Raw genomic sequence first — 17,401 nt, 5'->3', positions numbered from 1 at the left:
TTTGTTAGGTCTGGTGGGTTTTTACCTTGCTCCTTCATTTGCTGTGTGTTTTTCTGTCTTCTCATTTTTCTTATCTTACTGTGTTTGGGGTCTCCTTATCGCAGGCTGCAGGTTCGTAGTTCCTGTTGTTTTTGGTGTCTGTCCCCAGTTGGTAAGGTTGGTTCAGTGGGTTGTGTAGGCTTCCTGGTGGAGGGGACTAGTGTCTGTGTTCTGGTGGATGAGGCTGGATCTTGTCTTTCTGGTGGGCAGGGCCATGTCAGGTGGTGTGTTTTGGGGTGTCTGTGGCCTTATTATGATTTTAGGCAGCCTCTCTGCTAATGGATGGGGCTGTGTTCCTGTCTTGCTAGTTGTTTGGCGTAGGGTTTCCAGCACTGTAGCTTGCTGGTCATTGAGTGAAGCTGGGTGTTGGTGTTGAGATGGAGATCTCTGGGAGATTTTCACCATTTGATATTACGTGGAGTTGGGAGGTCTCTTGTGGACCTGTGTCCTGAAGTTGGCTCTCCCACCTCAGAGGCACAGCACTGACTCCTGGCTGGAGTACCAAGAGCCTTTCATCCACACGGCCAGGTATATGGGGTGTTTCTTGCCTTTTGGGAGTTCTGAGGTCTTCTGCCAGCGTTCAGTGGGTGTTCTATAGGAGCAGTTCCACGTGTACATGTGTTTCTGATGCTTTCCTCCTTCACAGCCCCCTCCCACTGGTGCAGGTCCCGTCCCTGTTCTTTTGTCTCTGTTTATTCTTTTTTCTTTTGCCCTACCCAGTACGTGGGGAGTTTCTTGCCTTTTGGGAGGTCTGAGGTCTTCTGCCAGCGTTCAGTGGGTGTTCTATAGGAGCAGTTCCACGTGTACATGTGTTTCTGATGTATCTGTGGGGAGGAAGGTCTGATTTTCCTAACATGAGGCTGCCTGTATTATCTTCTTCATGCTGGCCTCAAGGTGCTTCCCCAGTGCTTTCTTTTCCACTTGTTCTCTTGAATGATGTGCTTTAGTTATCATTATGCTCTCATTTAGATGAAGAATAGCTGCCCAATTTGAATACAGATCAGATTTTATTAAAAATACCATTACTGACAACACTGTTACAATTTAATAGATTCATTCTTGTCTTATGAATGAGGAAAAAAAGGGGGAAACATCCTCTTCATATTCTTCATCTCTGTGTCCTACCACACTTGGTTTCGATTCCCTATGCCTAGGGAATGTGCTTTCTGGCCAGAACAATGTAACTTTAAAACTGTTAATCAGTTACCAATATTTAAGAACCACCAGATTTCATGTAAGAAATAGAATTTTCAATCTCTCTTTGAAAATCAGAAAATGAAGGAATCCTGAGTGCACATTCACATGGGAACAAGCAAAGCCAAGTGGCAACTGCCCCCTTCCAATGGAGCAGGAGCTCTTAGGAGTCATCACAGTGCCCAGCTGGGACAAAGCCCAAGCCAGCCCTAGGAAAAGTCATGTGGGGAGCCCTCAGTCCCCAACTACCAGACATCCCAGCCTAGGCACCAGTCATGTGACTAAAGAAGCCCTCAGGCAACTCCAACCTCAGCTGCCATCTCACTTACAAGTCTATGAAGACCAAAGAGAACCACCCAGCTGAGTCCATCAACCACCAAAACCATGAGAGAGAATAATAAAATGGTTGTTTGAAGCGTTGGATTTAGGGGTAACGTGCTTTGCAGCAATAGATAAAGGCTAAAAGATAAAAGCTCTCTTAACAGATGAATTACAATTGTTTATGTAATGTCTCCCTTTTTGCTTGGGTCAACATAGACGTCATAGAGAGTCTCCATCTTAATTTTGTGTTTAAGCAGAAATCTAAAACACGAATGTGACCAGGGGAGAAAACAGAAGTAGAAGAAAAGCAATCTTTTGGAATCAGCTGTATTTTTTTTTTTAAATAAGCTGGTTGGCAGAACTTATGAATGTCACATAGGTTAAACAGTAATAAGTAGTAACATAGAAGGACAGAGTTTGAAAAGGGCTTGAATCTGTTTGTTTTCAGCTTCACTCACTACTCACTCAGCACCTAGCACAATACCTATTTTTCCCTAATGACTGGATCAACTAAGAGTAGTTTTGTACATATTTTTCTGATTATGGGAATTTAAAATATCTTCTCTATAGCTAAAGCTTCCGCTATTATTGATACAAAAGGAGGGTGAATGCCACCTGCAAAGTAACCAACAAACTGTGGTTTATACAAAATAAGTTATGCTAGAGTCTACACAGCTTAATGAGAGGCAGATTCAGGAACAGGAAAATCAACACCTAGCTTTTATTCCTTAAAGCTGAGCTCTACCAGTAGAGATGCAAATCCAATCTTGAGCAAATCACTCAGTCGCTTTCTCACATGAAAAAGGAAGCTAACCAGGCATTCCCCCAAACTTGATATATCATCAGGTTTAATAGTATGGTCCACTCACTCAAGGTAATAGAAGATCTTAACCTTATACCCAGCACAAAACTAAAGCAGCTGCTACGCTTTTGCCCAAACAGAATTGTGTATCCTCATTTCCTTCCCTTCTTTTCCCCACTTGTGACTCAAGCCAGATTTCATCAAGCTATTTTTGTAATTACTAAAATGCTGGAAATACAGCAGCAGGCCAGAAGCAAAGTAAAATGCAGCATCTAGCAAAAGAAAGAAAATCATGCTGAGTAACTGAAAGGCCATCTGCTTCTAGCTGAGCTGTAGGGGTGAGGAAGGCAATCTGGGCTGTACTATTTGTGTCTTCCCCCAAACCAAACCCACCTGCATGTTGTCAGTGGCATCCCCAAGCAGTCCTCCAAAAGTGATAGCATTAGTTACTGTTGCCAGATAAATGAAGAGAATTGCTGAAAGAGCCTGAATATTTAAAGCATCATAAAAATCACTGGCAAAAAATGGTGCTTTCCTCTTTATGTCCTTAATTAGTCCACCACAGAACCTGCATAGGGAGAAAGCAAACACGTGACAACATAAACTAAATTACCATCAAATTAACCAAGACATAACTTAGAGATAATTTAACCAAAAAGAATTTGTATTTAAAGTGTTTGAATTAGAAGATACTCTTCAACCACTTAAGATAAAACCAGAAGACTGTGAAGAATAAATCTTCTATCTGTCTCTTTTTTGGTCACCAAATTAGGCATCACATTCCCTAAAGACTAGACAGTTGGTCTTTAGACGAGAATGAACTGTGTAGATGAATTAAATTTCTCACTGTCTGAAGAAAAACATCCAAACATGTGAGCAGATCATATAAGGCCCTTTATAATCTTGTCATAGCTTCCCTTCCAGCCTCATTCATTCATTCACTCATTCATTCACTCCACAACTGTTTATTGGGCATCTGTGACATGCCCAGCACTATTCTGGGTGCTGGAAAAACAGCGGTGAACAACACAGGAAAAAAATACCCACCCTCATGGAGTTACTTTCTTGCGTGGGAGAAACGGAATAAGTAAAATGCATGGTGCTAAAACATCAAAGAAAAAATTAAGTGGGGAAGCAGGTTATTAAATGCTAGAGTGCTGTGGCTGAAATTTAGAGTGGCCAGATCAGGCCTCCCAAGCAAGTGACTCTGGGGTGAGGACTGGAAGGAATTAAGGAAGGAAGCCATGCAGGTGTGTCATGGAAGAGCACCCCAAGCTGAGACCCATCACATTCGTCGGCAAGTCAGCTGACTCATGCATCTGTCAACTCACTCCCCACCCCCGCCCCGAACCAAACCTCGCTCAGCCTTTCCCATGCCTGTGCCTTCTGCCTATGATGTCCTCCCTCAGAGCTCAACAGCCCTCTGAGGTCTTGACCCTCCATTCATAGTTCAGACATTCACTAAGGGCTATCACATTTTCTCAGGATTGCCTGTCTATCTTAGCTGCACTCAGTGCCCTGCTTTAGTTTTCTGGGTATGCACAGGGCTGTACATGGTACCAGCCATGCTGCAGACATGCAATACATTTAGGGAAGGTAAAATATGGAAGAAGGAAATTACAGTCTGATTAAATTAAAAAGTTAAATCCCGAAAATTATATCTGTAAAAAAGGAAAAGGATAGTCCTAATGGAAATAGTTTGTAAAGAACTAGTCAGAAAAAAAAAAAATGGGGGAAGGAGAAGGTTCTACTCTCTATTCTTTAAGATGGAAGAGGAGAGAAATAATGTCCTCTTAATTTGGGAGAGAAACCCAAGTGGGTCATCAGGGGAAGAAAATAACATAATTTCATTCAGATTCGACTGCATATTAAAATGACTTACTTTTGTGTTTTCAAAAAATCTGCAGTGTTTTTAAAAAGCCATATCTTCATAAATGAGTATCCTACTTAAAACTGTAGTTAACCCAAAATGAAATGGAGAACCTAACCATGAAGGAAATCCTAGTGTAAGGAGACTTCACCAAAGCGATCTGAGAAACCTGAATTCCCCACTGCAGGCCCAGGAGATTGTAGCCTGGGAGTTACTCATTTCTGAACAGGTTACCCACTTCTGAGTAAATGTACCGGGGAGAGAGGGAATCATGAAAGCCAAGTGGGGAAGACTGGCACAATATTCAGTCTTCCTGCAACACCCAACGAGCTCTTTCTCTCTAACACCCCTCACTCATGGTAATACCTAATACCTTTCTCCCATCACAAAAACTCCCTACTTCTGCTTTATTTTGCCCCATAAAACCAGATCCACATTTCGTTATTTGCTCATTGTTTGTCTCCTACCACTACAAGGTAAGACCCATAAGGAAAGGGGTTTTTCTTTCATACACTGCTGCATCCCAAGTGCCTGTGACTAACAGGTGCACCATAAATGTGTGCTGGCTGACCAAACAAATGTACAAACAGGTTTATAAAATGCTGACAGAAAGATGAAGGTAAATTCAGATCGGAAGAGAACCTCCTCATGAACGACAGACGAATCCATAAGTTACCTTCCAGTGCGCTGTAATTCCTCACAATCCGCGTGTCCTCCTCCTCCGTGGCCTCCATCATGGGGCGTGTCCCCGTTCATCTGAACATTTTCTCCACCTGAGTACATATTCTTTCTAAGCAAGACAACAGAGCCCAAGAAAAGATTAGTTTATTTCATTCAACTGCCTCTTAGCTGGGTCGTGCACTAGCTAATAAAGAGATGGACCGAAAGCCCTTTGGGGGAAAGACAATTATTTCCGGCTGCCATCCTAACAAACAACTTTTGAAGTGTTCTGTTGAGAGCCAAGACAAATGAGTGGATGAACAGAAAGTTGAATAACTTGTATGTTGTATAAGAGGGAAATTGTTTCACCTGGAAAAACACAGATTTCTAGAAAATGGCTTCCCCTCAATTATCTCATCCAATTTCTTAACCTCTTACATCTACAGGGAGTCATCTTGAGTAAACGAATCTTTCCACATGTACAAGGAGTCCCCGAAACAACCCGTAAGAATCTCTACAATGTATTACAATATCATAATCTGAGATCTCTAATTTGTAATCACTAAAGAATATCACAACATATAACATTCATTTGATAGTGTCAACGAAATGTCAAACCAAGGCACATGTGTGATTCATTAGAGATAATACCTCAAGTTGAATGGAAACCTGAAAATCTTAGGGCAGCTGGCTGAACCTCTTTCCTTTTCTAAACACAACCTCCTTCTCAAGGATGAAAACTCCCAATGGCCTGAAAATTTTACCTTTTGTCAGATGACGGAAGACTCTTAGGGGGCTCTATCCTGATCGCTGGATCCCATTCCCCGGGTGGAAGGACAATGACTTCATCTAGGAACTCGTCAATGCCAGCAATCAGGTCCTGCCTATCTTTTGCTTTATAAGCGATGTCATGGAACACCTAAAGAATAAAAAGAGATGTGCTGATCCAACAAGAGAGCTCTCCACATGCCTCACATCATGTAGAGCCTGAAGAATGCAATCCATAATCCACTTTAACATTACTATAACCATAGCCTCATGTTTGCTATTGTTCAGCTTACCCCAAAATAATTTGGTATTCAGATTATGAACCCAAAGAATATAGGTAGAGGCATGAGAAAACAGCTGTGTTTCTTTTATGTGATTTTTTTCTATCAATACCATAAAACAACATTGCCTTTCATCTCCCACTAGTATGCACCATTACTGATATAGTTGCGATGGAAGCCAGATGAAAATGGTTTAGAGAAATATACTGAAGATCATTCCCCAGAATAAAAACTACTGCGCCAAACCATTGCTTATAACTCAAGAAGGGTAAGTTCAAGCTGATTGTTAAGACTGAGTTAAGACTCAGACACTGCAGCTCTCAAACACCCAAATAATGTGTGTTAAAGCAAAGGGCTTCATGTAGGTGATCATCTGTCTATCTTTTAGCAAGGCAATAACTAAACCATCCAAGGCAGCAAATGTTCTATGTCTTTTATGCAAATATACAAAGAAGGAGCCTCCAGATGTCCATAATCCTCTTTGTCAATCGCTCCATTCCTCTAACCTGGCTGATGATCTGAAAGTCCTTTACACATAACCTAAGACTTTCATACCTCGTTAAATCAAATTCTTTAGTCTCCAGGAGAGAAGATGGCCCTTATTTGATACCCTTACTTATTCTTAAAGATCGCTACTAAGTCTCTTCTCCTCAATTAGAATTTTTTAAAGCTATCAAACAAACAACACCGTCTGGAGGTTGTGGGGTTGAGGGGAGGGCAATACAAAGTGCCAGCATATCATCTGTAGTGGACATAATTAGCCACAGCCTTATTTTCTCTTGCTACTTCCCTTAGTAGAGGCTGGAAAGTCGGTCATTTTCCCAGCCTACCCTGACGATAAGGATGGGCAATTCTGACCCATGAGATTAAAAAAGAAAGGGGGTGGGGGGTAGCTTTTGAATACCTGTTAAAAGAGACAGACACAACTAACACTTCCCCCTTCCTCCTTCCTCCTGCCTTGCATACAGATGACGTGACTGGAGTTGACGGCAGTAGCCATCTTAAGACCACAAAGCAAGAGCCTTGGCACTTGATTTATCATTAAGCAGCTAAATTAAACCAACTCCAGCAACCACCTACCTCCAAATGTCCTCATATGTGAACAAAATAAACCCTAAATTGTTTAAGTCACAATAAGTCAAAAATTCTGTCATTTGCAGCCTAAAGCATTTCTAATTGATACATCTTAGGAGGAATCATTTTTTTAAAGAAATCATAAATATGCAAAAATAAATGAAAGAACCCACTGAGTTGCTTAGTTGCCTCAAGGGGAAAAAAACAGCATTGCTATTCATCAATGCTCCCAGATTAAGTAACCATCTGGTAATCACCAAATAGAACTGCCATAGCTAAATGCTCTATTCTCCACTTAACACATTGAGAAGCTAACATATCAAGCAATGAAGCAAAAACACAATATTCGGGAAAATGGTAAGCTACAAAGATGCAAAAGCAGAAATTAGTGTTCCTATATTCTCACAGTATTTCTCCTCCTATGAGACCAGTTTGGAGTTTCGTCATGTCTACAATGTGTGTAATGACATTCAAGCTATTAGGAGAGTATGGTCATAATTCCAACGTACTAGATGCTCTGCAGTAACAGTTGCTAATGCATTTTAGTATATGTATCATTCCTTCCCATAAGATAAGAAAACCACAAAAACAGGTACTTTCTGATACGTAAGGGAAAAAAGGCATTATCCATTTTATTACGCATTATTTTATAGAACCCATCATTTCTGAAACAATACAGTATATGGACACCTGAGTTTCCAGAATTAATATATTAAACATTTTAAGAGATTAAGTTAATACAGTGTCTTGAACCTTTTAAATAATATTTAACATACCTCAGTTTAGAGGAAGAAAGGGAAATATGACTTATTGTAACATAAAATTTATTTTTTGAAAACTATCAAATGCAGATGTCAGCTCATTTGCATGAACGACCGTTCCTCATGTTGTAAGAAGGTTGGTAACTACATAATTCTAACTGAATAAATTGTGACAGCCAACTCACAGTATGAAAACACAAGTAGGACATTCACAGATCACCATCTTCCCGATTCCCTACCTCGTCAGACATCAAGGTGGCAATGGCTCTGCCAATCTCGTGGTAGGACTTGGCTTTCCCCTTAGGACCTAAGAGAATGAACAAGAACCTAATGGAAGAGGAAAGAAGCAAAGGCTATAACACACATTTCATCAAACTCAATACACATAACACTGAGACACATTTACCCTAATTCATAAAACGGTTAGGTCTATTCACCTTTAAAACAAAGGTAATATTCTTGCTAATAGGAAAGATACTCTTTCACACTGTTGTGAAACACAAACTGTTTTTCATTTATTTGGAAGCAAGGGAGAATTTAGCATGGAAACCAGAGAAGCTTCTTCACAGAGAAGGAAAGGTTCACTTTATAAGTCATTCAATCTTTCTTTTCTAAACTTTCTTCTCTCTCCCTTTCTTCTGACCCTCAGAATCTTTGGAGAAAAGCCATTAAGCACAATAACGAGAAAGACTTAGTACATCTTCAGATTCCTCTGACTTTTCTTTACCCAATATGGGTGATGACAAATGATCCTCTCCATATTTTTAAGAAATATTTCTACTCAGAAGTGGCTGGGAGTCAGCAAAAACCAAGTCTTCTACAAGTAAGCCACATGCTGACAGCCAAAGTAAAGAAAGAAAAATATGAGAGAAATTCAGAATAAAGCACCATGCACAGCTAAAATTCTTTCGTGGGCGTCAACAAGTTTCTTTTCCAAACTTGTTTTCTGGATAATGCACAAAGCACTGTTCCATAGTAAGCAGGTCCTGAAACTCGCAATAATGAGCTTATCTCCACTTAAGTTCACCCCTTATCATGTTGGAAGGAATCCCTCACTGATCATAAGGGCAAAGATGCATGTCTCAACTGGGGAGTAGGAAACCTGGTAAGTAAATGAATTTTAAAACATAGACAAAAGGCAACACTAGATAAATCCCTTCCTTGCTTACTTATGATCATGTCTTACCTAACATGGAGATAATGAGGACAATAAAAATGATCATATCCTATGTTTGCACAGCTTTTTAAAGTCTGCAAAGCATTTCACATTCACACATCATTTAAACTCCTACTAGCTTCTGCAATAAGGACAGGTATCTTATTTCCATTTAATGGTGAAGAAACCTAGGTTCAAGGAAGTTATGGATGAGCCCAAAGACTATCCCTAATAAATGACAGAGTAGATAGATAGGACTTCTTACCTCCTGTTTTTTTCAGCACATGGTTCTGCTTAATAATACCTGCCCAACCTATATATCAGAGTTGTGACTTCACAGAGAAAAGCTATCCAACTATGACTTCCATAGGTCACTCTGGGGAAAGATGTTGTGGATACTTAGCTGAAGACAAGAAACCTTCGGTAAGATTTTATGGGACCAGGAATGGCTTAGCACTTTTCTTAGTAAAATTTTATTTTTTACTAATTTATTCCTATACCTCACTTTAAATAAGAAAGGACTGATAGCAAGCACTCTTCAAGGTATTAGGGTCTGTTCCCAAATGCCCTTGAATAGGTAGTTCCTTTTTTCATCATAAAATTCAATCCGAAGAGTGAAGAAAAAGAAACCAAATTGAGAATGTAAGAAGGTAAATCTGAAAGTTTGAATACCCATATTTTATACCAGAATAACCATAACACCATTCAGTATTTATTTGCTTAGAAACCAGTTCTGGAGTGGAGCGGTACACTCGCTTTCAAGTGTTATCACAGTAGAAGAAATAGCAAAAGCAATCAGCAGGCGCGAAAGTCTGTTCAAGTATGAAGGAAGTCATTATTAGAATTGGATTTTAGTTCTTCTAACTAGAACTTTTCTTCTTTTGAAGCTGGACCTAATTTATATACCACTACATACAGTATTATGAAGTGTTTTTTTATGGACAGACAGTACAATGCATTTCTCTGAAGGGGCAGATCACTGATTTGAGTGCAACACCCCACCAAAATATTTAACCACTACAGTAAAATATAAATCTCATTAAGAAACACCTACAGGGCTTCCCTGGTGGCACAGTGGTTGAGAGTCAGCCTGCCGATGCAGGGGACACGGGTTCGTGCCCCGGTCCGGGAGGATCCCACATGCCGCGGAGCGGCTGGGCCCGTGAGCCATGGCTGCTGAACCTGAGCGTCTGGAGCCTGTGCTCCGCAACGGGAGAGGCCACAACAGTGAGAGGCCCGCGTACCGCCAAAAAAAAAAAAAGAAACACCTACAGTGCTGGTCACATGTCCCAGTCCTATTTACCTGTCTACCAAGGGCCAGCTGTCAGGCAGGACAATAAGTCCATAGTTTTAGGCAGGAGAAGGCAGATGTGGTGCAGTAAGAGAAAATACATAACTAACACCTGGATGCTTTACTAAATACATTTTTAGATAATGGATTTCCTTTGCTCGTCATTTTTTATTATTTCATTGTATCTAAGTACTAGTGTCTAAGTAATACGCAATATCTAAAACCTTTCCAGAACCACTCTCTACCTCTTCCTACCTCTCCCTAGGATCTCCATCATGATAATTTTACATTTAGAAATACACATTATAGAAATGCACATTTATCAACTGACACATAAATTAATGATCAGGTTGACTAAATGGCAACAAAGTCAAAATAGTGTCTTCTTAGAAAGTGAGGAAGAGACTCTCAAGTCATTAACAGTCCTCAAATAAAAACTTTGGCAGATAATGGGTAACTAGTCCAAGAACTGATAGAATAATGGATCCTCTAACTTAAATACTATAAGATGAGGGCATACATTTTCTAAAAGTTTTTACTCTGCTCTTTACTAAATAGTACCAAAGAATGAATGGCAGTAATAGACCAGTGGTGACCATAACATTTATTATAGCAGTAAACCCAGCATATGAGAGCTATAGTGTTTCACTAACCTAGATACAAAGGTACAATTCCCCTTTCCTGGGTAATGTGATTTTTATTTTTAAAAAATTATATATATATATATATATATATTCTTTAATGGAAATCATCAAGTGCCAAATAGAAATAAAATATTACATATCAGTTAAATTTTCACATTACTCCAGGAAGGAACCATTCAGTAAATCCATCTCCTTAAAATGATATAGAGAAGAAATCTGGACATCTACAAGTAGCAGGAAACATCACCTCAGGTCAAGAATTTCATCTGTAGGAAAGCAAACCCTTAAGAAGCCTCTAATTTGAACTGCATTGTTGAAATGGGGATATGAGAGATCTGGGAAAACTAACAACACAGAACAACTCATCAAGTTGAAGTTCCATCTGCCTGAGACATGTTCTCTCCTCTTTAACCCTCAAAGAAGCAAAAGCTGTTACAACTTTTATGATAGAAGTACCTCTTGCCAAACTCAGCTTTTATAATGTACTGAAAACTTCTTTCATGACTCAAGCTGTTTTCTGTCAACGGACAGATGTTATGTTTAACCAGAAGCTTTTTTTCTTTATTAACAAATTAGAGTAAACATCACATTTGTGTGGCACAGCCCATGTTGATGGCTTGGGGGAAATAATTTATGTTCCTGAGTTGTTTTTATTCACTCATAACTAGAAACAAGTCATAGTTAGAATTTTTAATAGTGCCTGGTTGTCTCGAGAATCTTCATGAGGCCCTTCTACTCTTATGCGCTCGCTTTTCCATACAACTAATTGTTCCTGGGGAGGATGCCTCTAGCATTCTCCACAACAAAAATCAGTACCAGATGATCTGTGTCCAGAACCACTGGGCTATACTCACATTCACAAAATAATTATAGGCAGAAACAGAGCATAATATCAGAAAAAGAGCCAGCCTTCCTAAACCACTCAATCTTTTCAGAGAGGATGTGCACCCCCATCCTTCCTGACATATCACAGCTATTTCTACAATTAACTCAGTATGTACCAGTCCTTAACTCCCTTCTTTCAAAACAACAGTGAATCAAATAAGTCAGTACTCATATTTAGTGGCTTTGGAAAATGTGGCTAAACTGTACCTTCCACAATAAATTCATGAGGACCACAAGCCCACCGTAACCAACCATATTACAGTGAGCAACTGGAAGATTGTTACACAAGACAGAACTGAACTAGCAGGACCTCCATCGCAATTCCTCTAATACAATTTTTTATAGTTTTGACAATTAGGCACAAATAACTGCTTTTAGACAGATTGTTATTTATAACATAAAATATGTATTAACTTACAGTGATATAAAGGGGTAATAAGCATTCTAATTTTTTAGAGGGCTAGAGCTCCCTGAATAACTATTTGCCTTAGATGTGAAAATCAAGGTCAGAAAAGGACAAACTGATCAGGAACTTTGATTATTCTTCATGGGAAAACGCTCAAGTATTTTATTCCAATCCATTCTGGATATCTCCTTAGATTTTCCCTAAAAGCCTGGCCTCGGAGTCAGAAGCCTGCACTGCTAGGGAATCGTCTCTTTGCCTCCACCTCTCAACTATAAAATGGGAATTATGTTCATCCACATGTGGCCCCTATATATGACTGAGTGGCAGCCTCTATGGACAGATGTAAGATGATAGCAAGCAGGCTTCCCTGGTGGAGCAGTGGTTGAGAGTCCGCCTGCCGATGCAGGGCACACGGGTTCGTGCCCCGGTCCGGGAAGATCCCACGTGCCGTGGAGCGGCTGGGCCCGTGAGCCATGGCCGCTGAGCCTGCGTGTCCGGAGCCTGTGCTCCGCAACGGGAGAGGCCACAACAGTGAGAGGCCCGCATACCGCCAAAAGGAAAAAAAAAAAAAAAAAAAGATGATAGCAAGCAAAGTATCTGCAAGATGCTAAGAAAATCATAAACATATCCTATCAAGTCACCAGAGATCAAAGGACAGAGTTTATTTGCTTTCACATGGATGGCAAGAAGGGCCCCTATGTGGAGAACATCCACACAGTTGGTAGGAGTCCAGCTGCAAGCAGAAAACTAAAACAGATCAAGCCAAGAGCAGAGTAGATAGAGAAACTTGTGAATTCTACACAAGAGGAGCAGCTACCACCACATTTCCTAAAAGATGCACGGTAGTAATGCTGTTTATGATAAATAGTAATAATAATAATAATAAGCAAAAGAGCCTAACATTCCTCCACCTTCAAAAGGAAAAATGACCGTTGTTACAAGATGTGCACAGAAACAGACTTCTCCGGTCTCCCTGCACGACAACAGGGTGGCATGCATGTTAAAGCACATGGTTGAGTGCAGAGGCATCCTTCACAATGACTACCACACTCCTTGTGGGATTTCCTTTATTGTATTTCACAGGATGCAGCCATTGTAAATGGCCCCATATTACTCATACACAAAAAAGCTAATGAGACTCCCTACTCAGTGATTATAGCTTGCTCTTGTTGGGAGGACAGCAAATGGATAAGACTACTTCCTGGAAAAACGTTAACATGCTAGGATATATTATTCAGATTATTGCCCTGAAACAGCTTTATGACATTATTGAAATACATTCCCTTGAATTGCCTGGGCTCCTTTATTCTATTCAAATGATGCTGGATTGTACCTCTAGACTAGTACCACCCTCCAGTACAGAAGAAAATGAACCAGACAGGAGCAGAAGATTACAGGGACACAAAAATAGTCATGACTTGCTACTCAATGAACTTGTATTATTGTTAAACAAAAAGCCTTTTAAAATATTTTTTATTTGTAGCTTCTAGAGAAAAATAATAATAAAAATGAAAAAGCAAGAGAAATTTAACACTTCTGGGCACACTTTTTTTCTTTCAAGCTCCAGTAAAGTTAGTCCAAAGAGACAAAAATAAAACCATAGGGACACACAAGCTGGACTTCAGCCACGATCTGAGTCAGCTAGCTGTTCGCCAGGTGATTGCTCAGATAGAACTGCAAGGCTCTGCTGGAATGTTTTCAAGCAAAAAGCTAAATTACAGAATACACAAAGCATGATAATCCCATTAATTGAATATGATCATCGCCTTTCCTCTGCTATTTGTCCAATGACTGCTTATATTATTCCTATATTGTAATATGACAAGTATTATTCCTATCTTAAGTGTCTAAGAAATATAAAAATGGAGTAAAAATGCCTGTATGATAAGAATGGCCTGTAATCTATAAATTGGGAGGCCATAAGGAAATGTTCTCCTAATTTACCTCCTAAGTTGGCTCAGAACAAACCATGACCCTCTTGTCTTGTTGGTTGATCACACTCAGATCATCTGAGGTCACTGAGCATTCACAGCCCTTCCTGCTCATGTGCGAAACCTAAAGAAAAGTCCCCTGGGACTCACAAAAGGCACCCCCCCCAAAAACGTTCCTATTTATATGATAATTTTCTAATGTCAACCTGAAGATTATAAACTTCTCTTTAAACTCTTCTTAAGCACAAGTTTAAGTGAAGCATTAACTTCTATTCACCTATTGCACTTCACAAGTCAAGCTTCCTAACTCCTCTACTGGGCTCAGTTACAGAAGGAAATAAAAGAGGATGACTTCTAAAGTATTGTGCAGAGTAATGAGTACATGATTGTAATAACAGTAATATGCTTCCTCTTAAAATTTTATGAGTCATAACACATAACAGTAAAGTGTGTAAATGATTTTTACATATGTATATATATAATATACATATAGACATGCCTATATATGTACACGTAGACATGTCTATATATATAATGTGCATATGTATGTATGTATGTACCCACTACCAATTTTCTAATAAAACAGAGAGCAAATGAAAGCAGCTCTGACCTTTGAATCATTCACCATCTATATGATCTTAGAGAAGTTACTTAAACTTTCAAACTCAGTTTCTTCATCTCTAAAATCCACATACCTATAGTTTATACTTTAAAAAATCATTATGAGGATTAAATACACTAATCCATAAGAAACTGTCCTGTAGCCCAATGAATTATTATCATTGTTATTATTATTACTACTGTACAAGTGCCAAGTAATGTGATAGCATGAAAATCAGACGGAACCATTATCTCGGGTTAAACCTTTCCAACATACTTGCTTTGGATGTACCCTCATACTCTTGGTTCTCTAGCCTGAGGGAGAGGAGCTGTCCCCATCAGCACACTGTGGACCCCAGCGGGGCAGGGAGCAGCTTACCTTGTAGGCACAGGGACCTCAGTCAGGGCACCCAGCATGACGGCCTGCTGCAGCCGAACAAAGGCAATGAAAGGAGAATCTAAGAAGTTGACCTCGCCAACAAGCACGTTGGAGGCCTCGGCATCACGTGGCAGTTTTTTCATGAACTTATTCTTCAGCTGCATGGGAAGAGCCAAGAACACACAACTTATTTCCAGAGAAGGGAACTCAAAGAATTTCCTTTATGTGAGTCTACACGCAACAGGCAAGCCCTAGCTAGCTATTCTTCTATTATGTTTAACCATTCTATCATAATAAACATTTCTCTGCACTTTGAATTCAAAAATATTGAGAGTACAGTCACATGGTTTACATGAGGGTATAGTCACATGGTTTACATTGTTTTAACAATATTTACATATATATCAATTCATATACTTATTCACTCAATAAATGAGTTGAGAGTCTCCTATGAGCCAGGAATTGATCTAAGCCTTAGGGATAAGGGATGCGTCAACTAATTACATGTCCTCCTTGAGCTCATATTCCAGCAGGGGAGAAGTAAAATATGATTTAAAGTAGTGATAAGTGCTGAGAAGGAAAAATAAAACACGTTAGAGGGTACTGCTTTAGGCAGGGAGGTCAGGGAAGGCCTCTGAAGAAATACATTTGACATTGGAGTGAGGGGACAAGCCAAGCAAAGATCTGGGCAAAGAACACTGTAGGCAAAGAGAACAGCAAGCGCAAAGCCTCTGAGACACGCAAGAGCTTGGCAGTTAGGGAAACAGTAAGTAGGTAAGTGTGGTGGGAGCTGAAGTAGCAAAGAAGAGAAAACGGCAGCAAATGAAGTTGCAGAGGTGGTGAAGGAAATGAAGGCCACAGAAAGAAGTTTTGGATGTCTTAGACGGAACGTACCTACTAAAAGTCCAAGTGGAAATGTGGAGTAGAAAGACATAAATTCAGGAGATACCACCATGTAAGCAGTATTTAAGACCATGGGATAGGATGAGACAACCTCGGGTGTGAGTGTAGAGAAGAGGGAGAAGATCTAAACCCTGGGCTACTCTACCTTTTATAGGAACGGGAGGGGATATCAGCAGAAGACATTGAAAAAGAGCAGCCAGTGAGAGAACCAGGACTTCATCAACTGTCGGGTGAAGAAAGGGCTCAATAAGGAAAGGGTATCAGCTGCTGAATCAAAGTCTGCTGAAGTTCAAATAAGATGAGAACTAAGAAGGAACCAATGAATTTGGCAAGGTTGGAAGGGCTGGGTGATCCTGACAAGAGCTGTTGCAGTGGACACCAGGCTACCCAGTAAAGAATGAGAGGTAAAGAAGTAGAGACAGGGAGTGGAGAGAATTATTTTGAGAAATGTTGCTGCCAAGAAAAGCCAAGAATTAAGGAGGTAGGTGAAGGAAGGCATAAAACGGGATTTTTTAACGGGAAATATGATAACACTTTGGAGTGTGCAGGAGGACGATCTAGTAGAGACAGATTATCGCTACAGGAGAGAGGGGATAAATGCAAAAGCAGCTCAAGCAACGGTGAACTATTGAGAAGAGATGACGTCCACAGCACAGGTAGAAGGATTAACTTCAGGTGGAACACAGAGAGCTCATCAATCCCAGCTAGGGAAGGCAGGGTACAGATGGGGGTGATCTGGGAAGTTTGTGGGGTGAAGATGAGGGCTTCTGAGGACTTACATTTTTGCAGTGAAATATGAGTGATCTGATGGTGAGGAGGAGGAGGGATATACAGGGGAGCTTGAGGAGAAAGGTAAAGGGGTAAAGTGGTTTTCTTGGAGAGTCAACGTTGCTTAACAGTCACTTTGAAAAGTTACCTTGTAGCTGTTATTCGTTCCTTTCCCCTCCTCCCCAGGTCCACTTAGAGTAGGATTGTTCAAGCACCCTTCAGTGAGTGGGAAACATCTCCCAAAAGCTCAAGGAGAACATCTCAACAATCATAAAAGGATGGAGATAAGAATTTTGTAGGACCTTATGAAAGACACAGACTTCTGGGATACACTTATCATCAATATGAATGTCTCTCCTCTCAAGTCAAAAGTTAACAGTGAACTTTTTTTGCCATGGATTATTGCTGATATGGGAAGTGAGAGACATGGCCCAATTTTCCCCAGTAATGAAAAATTATAGTAACATTTAATTTTCAATGTCCATTTAAAGAGTTCTTAATTAGGGAAAATAAGTGCCATGAAAATTAATTCCCCCAAACTATCACCCTCAGTAGCATTTTTATGAGATTCTTTCATTTGGTACTTCATACAAGAAGAAAGCTCTGTGGGCTTCCCTGGTGGCGCAGTGGTTGCGAGTCCGCCTGCTGATGCAGGGGACACGGGTCCG

At 40.1% G+C, this 17,401-nt stretch overlaps 1 protein-coding gene across 7 annotated transcripts in view; it reads right to left on the bottom strand.

Moving 5' to 3' along the window:
* The window catches only part of SLC4A4 (solute carrier family 4 member 4), a 307,397-nt gene that overhangs the window by 103,230 nt on the left and 186,766 nt on the right, over positions 1-17,401 (bottom strand). For all 7 annotated transcript variants that reach the window (XM_007110878.4, XM_028491893.1, XM_028491894.1 and 4 more), the window contains 5 exons: positions 15,063-15,220; positions 8,010-8,097; positions 5,651-5,805; positions 4,903-5,016; positions 2,750-2,924 (listed from right to left, as the gene is read on the bottom strand). In XM_007110878.4, coding sequence (XP_007110940.2) covers positions 2,750-2,924; positions 4,903-5,016; positions 5,651-5,805; positions 8,010-8,097; positions 15,063-15,220 — 690 coding nt within the window. The remainder of the gene's footprint in view (positions 1-2,749; positions 2,925-4,902; positions 5,017-5,650; positions 5,806-8,009; positions 8,098-15,062; positions 15,221-17,401) is intronic.

The sequence above is a fragment of the Physeter macrocephalus genome, chromosome 7 (assembly GCF_002837175.3).
Source record: "Physeter macrocephalus isolate SW-GA chromosome 7, ASM283717v5, whole genome shotgun sequence".
Taxonomy (NCBI): domain Eukaryota; kingdom Metazoa; phylum Chordata; class Mammalia; order Artiodactyla; family Physeteridae; genus Physeter; species Physeter macrocephalus.
The sequence above is the reverse complement of the archived record's forward strand: the minus strand, read 5'-3'. Positions and strand labels throughout refer to the sequence as shown.